The 6000-nt window shown below is 32.4% G+C and overlaps 1 protein-coding gene across 1 annotated transcript in view; it reads right to left on the bottom strand.

Annotated features, from left to right (window-relative positions):
* LOC123536805 (uncharacterized) overlaps window positions 1-5685 on the bottom strand; it is a 30643-nt gene extending 24958 nt beyond the window's left edge. The window contains exon 1 of the mRNA XM_045320247.2: window positions 5405-5685. Within this exon, the coding sequence (XP_045176182.2) occupies window positions 5405-5502 (98 nt within the window). The 5' untranslated portion in view covers window positions 5503-5685. The remainder of the gene's footprint in view (window positions 1-5404) is intronic.
* Window positions 5686-6000: the final 315 nt, after the last annotated feature.

The following is a 6000-nucleotide window of genomic DNA, read 5'->3' on the forward strand; positions in this document are numbered from 1 at the left end:
TAAATATCTAAATATTAAGGAGGATTAAAAGAAATACTTAGTAGTGGTATTTATTCATTTTACATTGTGTATTGTGCCACAAAATACCGTGTTAATAAAAAAGCAGGCACATATATATTTAACACATATATCTATCCCCTTCATCTTAATATCCATTAATCTGGATTTTACCGCATTTTATTCTGTAACACTTTAGCCACAATTCTGACAGGGGATAACTTTTAATTACATTGTTGATGGCCAATTGTTTTCCGACGTTGGAAGATACATTGTTTTATGACTAAAATATGGTGGATTGTCTTATGACTTTTAAAATATGGTGGATTGTTTTGTGACTTTTAAAATATTGGTGGATTGTTTTGTGACGTTTAAAATATGGTGGATTGTTTCGTGATTTTTTCAGTATGGTAGATTGTTTTATGACTTTAAGATATGGTGGATTTTTGTGTGACTTTTAGAAGATGGTGGATTGTTTTGTGACTTCGGAAGATGAAGGTGGTTAAGAGTGGAGTTTGATATGTTTAAACCAGCCGTTCAGTTCGACAAACACGAACCCACTGTGTGTCCTTTATTTGTGGTTTACCTGTTGTATTTTTATATTACCTTGTCTATGTATTTTGTGTAAATATCTTTAATTTATACATACACTGATATAGGTTATATAGCAGTAATTCGGTCAAAAATATGCTTCTGTGGTATAGTCGAAAGAAGTCCCTAATAAATAGATCCTAATTTTTCCATTTTTCGCGCATTTGCGCGTAAATCGGGGGCCAAATTGGCTTTATTTCACTCGTGGAATGAATTCTACATAAAAAACACTTTTCATGCTAATATTCGCATGTTTTCGAGTTGTTTACTTGAAAACGAAAGTAGGGTGTTTATTCTGCGGACCTCTTTCTGAAATGCGGCAATATGAGGGTACCTGACTTCAGTTGGCTTGCATTTCACTGCATTCTTTTCAACACCCTATTTTCTTTTCGTTTTCTTGAAGCAAATGTATGGATATCTTGTGGAAAATAGGTCTACGACGGAGTGAAAATCTAGAAACTGTATCAAAATTGTTCTGAAGTAGATGAATTTTATATGAAACAAAGAACAATTTCTTTTATTGGTATATAGCCTATAAGTAGCAAATCAGGTATTTTTCTCAGAGTGGTTGCAGACAGAGAAGAATATCATAATTCTATTTCTAATCACGTATAACGACATTTGGGCACAAAACAGAGACTTATTTTTGGATTTTTTTGATTTTTGACCAAATTTTCGCAAATGCGGTGATAATTTCGCTAAATCTGGTGCAGATCACATCCCGTATATCTATGATTTAGACATGAACTCACGATGGATTGGTTAAATTCGTGGCATTTTAGATGAAATAGTGCTTATTTTACCTTCTGTGCATTAAAACATTTGCTGACTCATGTAAAACACTCGAAAAACGCGAAAACTTGCACATGGGGCGACATTTTTGGCCAAAAATTGGACATGGGGTGGCCTTAGAAAAACGCGATTTTCTCAACTTCAACTGATGACTTGTAAATGAAACTGCGCAGGTTGTCTTTACTGAAGGATTTCTGATAAATAAATGCAAATTGTCCCGAAAATAGAAAAAAATAGCCCCCTTTATAGTAGCAAATCAGGTATTTTTCTCAGAGTGATTGCAGACAGAGAGGAATATCATAATTCTATTTCTAATCACGTATAACGACATTTGGGCACAAAACAGAGACTTATTTTTTATTTTTTTTATTTTTGACCAAATTTCCGCAAATGCGGTGATGATTTCGCTAATTCTGGTGCAGATCACATCCCGTATTTCTATGATTAAGACATGAACTCACGATGGATTGGTTAAATTCGTGGCATTTTAGATGAAATAGTGCTTATTTTACCTTCTGTGCATTAAAACATTTGCTGACTCATGTAAAACACTCGAAAAACGCGAAAACTTGCACATGGGGCGACATTTTTGGCCAAAAATTGGACATGGGGTGGCCTTAGAAAAACGCGAATTTCTCAACTTCAACTGATGACTTGTAAATGAAACTGCGCAGGTTGTCTTTACTGAAGGATTTCTGATAAATAAATGCAATTTTCCCGAAAATAGAAAAAATAGTCCCTCTTAAGTAGTAATACAGTAATTTCTCAAATGTGCTCCAGAGTGATATCGAAATTCTAATTCTAATCACGTATAACGACATTTGGGCACAAAACAGAGACTTATTTTTGGATTTTGTTGATTTTTGACCCAATTTTCGCAAATGGGGTGATAATTTCGCTAAATCTGGTGCAGTTCACATCCCATATTTCTATGATTTAGACATGAACTCACGATGGATTGGTTAAATTCGTGGCATTTTAGATGAAATAGTGCTTATTTTACCTTCTGTGCATTAAAACATTTGCTGACTCATGTAAAACACTCGAAAAACGCGAAAACTTGCACATGGGGCGACATTTTTGGCCAAAAATTGGACATGGGGTGGCCTTAGAAAAACGCGAATTTCTCAACTTCAACTGATGACTTGTAAATGAAACTGCGCAGGTTGTCTTTACTGAAGGATTTCTGTTAAATAAATGCAATTTTCCCGAAAATAGAAAAAATAGTCCCCTTTATAGGTTATATAGCAGTAATTCGGTCAAAAATGTGCTTCCGTGGTGTATCGAAAGAAGTCCCTAATAAATAGATCCTAATTTTTTCATTTTTCGCGCATTTGCGCGTAAATCGGGGGCCAAATTGGCTTTATTTCACCCGTGGAATGAATTCTACATAAAATAAGAAACTTTTCGTGCTAATATTCGCATGTTTTCGAGTTGTTTACTTGAAAACGAAAGTAGGGTGTTTATTCTGCGGACCTCTTTCTGAAATGCGGCCTGACTTCAGTTGGTTTGCATTTCACTGCATACTATTCAACACCCCTTTTTCTTTTCGTTTTCTTGAAGCAAATGTATGGATATCTTGTGGAAAATAGGTCTACGACGGAGTGAAAATCTAGAAACTGTATCAAAATTGTTCTGAAGTAGATGAATTTTATATGAAACAAAGAACAATTTCTTTTATTGGTATATAGCCTAAAGCATTTCGATTTGAAGAGGAGAGTTTTCGTTCTTTAAACCCGGCCATTTTGTTGGATCTTTGAGCTTGTTTCGATGCGAGTTTGTAATTTCGTAGAGTTTGGAACGCCCTACGTTAGAGTATATTGTGATGTTTTAGATAAAGTCCTCTGGCTATTACAACTGTCATGTTTACCAATGACTCCATATGAAAAAGAAATGTTTCTTACGCTACCTTTAAAAGTGTTTCAGCATAAAATATGCTGGAATTTACTTGATAGAAAAATTAAATTAATTCGTTAACGTTATTGAATTATCCACTTAAATCTACAAAGCTGCTATTAAATCATATACATGTAATTACACTAAATAATGTCACTGAAAAAGCTTTATATAAATATTACAATGAGACATAACTTACATAGTAACAAACCTATAAAAGTTATGGTGGCTGATTTCTGCCATTTCGTGTTGGTGTGTTTGGCGGGGCGAAAACACGACAACACGAAAACTAGACAAATTAGTATTTGTCGAGTTTTCGTGTTGTCGTGTTTCCGCCTTGCCAACACGTCAACACGAAATGGCAGAAATCAGCCACCATAAAAAGTGGATATAGTAGAGCGGAAAGATTTTATGATCCACACTGGTCAACATCCTATTGAATTGCTAGGAATCATTTTCCCGCTCAGTCTACATTATTTTAGCAAAAATATATTTTTTTATTTAACTGATCACTTTTTAAATCTAAATTTAACTAACTTAATTAAAATGTAAAATTTATTTATCTAAGCGTTGGCTTGATCAAAAGCACATGCCATATTAGCTGCAAATATTGGTCTATTCAACTTGTAATTTACGCATGTACTTTGTACGAAACGCCATTTTTGTTTTGCACCTCGTTTTATTAACTTTGTTCAGATTAAGATGTAGCTTAATCATGTTTGAAAAACATCTGGAAATTTGACACTGATTAAATTAAGAGTTGAAAGTTTAGGAAATTTGAAGATAATAAAATATTTACCATTTCACATATTTTTATATTCACTTATAATGAAATTCTTTCGACCATTTTAAAAATGCCACAATTAGGAAGCTTTAGATTATAACATAAATTATGAAAATTTTGTTTATAGCATCAACCAAAAATCCTTTTGCAAACAAATTCACAGCAAAGCCATGTTGAAAGTAATATACCAACTTATTTTATGCCTTTTCTTGTCGATGTACAGCAATTATAATATATCAATGCATCAAATATTCTACATCACATTCATTTTTTCCTTTTGTAATGTCGCGATGCAAACGTCTAGTTATCTATTAAATTTTGTATCATAAAATTTAATAATTGTGCACATATTCCCTTATGAAAGAACCGCTGGCGTCCAGAAAAAAATGAGAAATGAAAATGATATGCGACGTCCGTTTAAAATTAGCAGAGATGGAGTGATATGCATACGTCTTTGTTAATTCATTACTGTTTAAAATTTTTCGATCTATTCATATGATCAAATCTTAAATTGATTATCTATTTCGCTTTGTTAAAGTTATTATCTGAATCCCTCTGATCAGTTATGTTCAATTACAACAATGATTCAAAAAAATATTGTAAATGCCATTTACAAATGCTTCATGCAACTGGTTATATGTCTAAGGTGGTACGAAGATATGATTTTTACAAAAAAAGTATGCCGACCAATCATAGTTGAGTTTACCTTTTGATTTCTGGCAGTCAGTTGTTTAGAATAAGATTTTATTGGTATGATTCAATGCATAAAAGGTTTAGTGCACATGCAACATCTAATAGAGTCACGTATGTTAAAGAATGAAAAAGCGCGGCCATGTTGCTTGTTATGTGCGTCGAAACTGGTGAGTCTGGGATAATTTCATTATTGTATTTAGTCATGTACTTTGTAAAAAAAAGTTGATAAAGTCATGATTTAATTTTTAGCACCATACTTTTATATTACTTTGATATAGATTATTTAGATGTAGCTAAATCATTGTTTGTAAAATACATCTGCAAATTCTGACAACTTTATTTATTACATTAAGAGTTGAAACAAGGTTATATGAGGAAAATTTGAAGAGAAAAAAATAGTATCATCCAATTTCACATATTTGGTTATATCAACTTTGATAATCTTGAATTATTACTTTAAGCTGACCAATTTGTTCAAATAAATTGCCATGCAAAATAAAGGAAAACATTTTGAATTATAACGTATTTTTTTGAAATTATTGAAAATACATGTATTTAGACTTTATAGCATACTAAACAAAAATCCTTTCTGCAAAAACAAATTAAAGCAAAGCTATATTTTAGAAGTAAATATACAATCTTATTTTATACCTTCTTTCTCTTGTCCGATCTCCACAGATTCTAACAATGTCATCACACACTATGATACAAATGACAACACTTGTCAAAATAGTTCCTTTCACAGTCATAGTGTCCGCTTTTCTCTCGCTTTTATATAACTGTCGCCGATCAAAGTCTAGTTAAATAACTAATTTGAATTTTGACATTATTGCATTTTAAATAATTTGAATAATTCCCTCGTGTCACATGATCGGCGCTTATAGAAAGTGTTTGGAACTCGCTGCCGCTGAACAGAAAAAAAATCGACGAAATTGAAAATTGGGGGATATGCGTATGCGTTCCGATGTTAATGGATTTTTGCAGATGAATCGAGAAGCTAGCATATGCATACGTACATTTGTTAAATCGAATTACTTATCTAATATAATTTTGATCTTTCATAGTGCAGTCAAACATATAAATTTATATATCGTTTCGTTTGAAAATAATAGAAAATGCTTTCATCTTATCTGAATCTCTCTCTATCTAGTGATATGATCCATATTAAAATCAATGATTAAACAAAAACAATATTCATTGTAAATGTTCCACATTTACGTAGAATGGCATGTACCACGTGCAACTGC

This window comes from Mercenaria mercenaria, chromosome 17, assembly GCF_021730395.1.
Source record: "Mercenaria mercenaria strain notata chromosome 17, MADL_Memer_1, whole genome shotgun sequence".
In the NCBI taxonomy this organism is placed as follows: domain Eukaryota; kingdom Metazoa; phylum Mollusca; class Bivalvia; order Venerida; family Veneridae; genus Mercenaria; species Mercenaria mercenaria.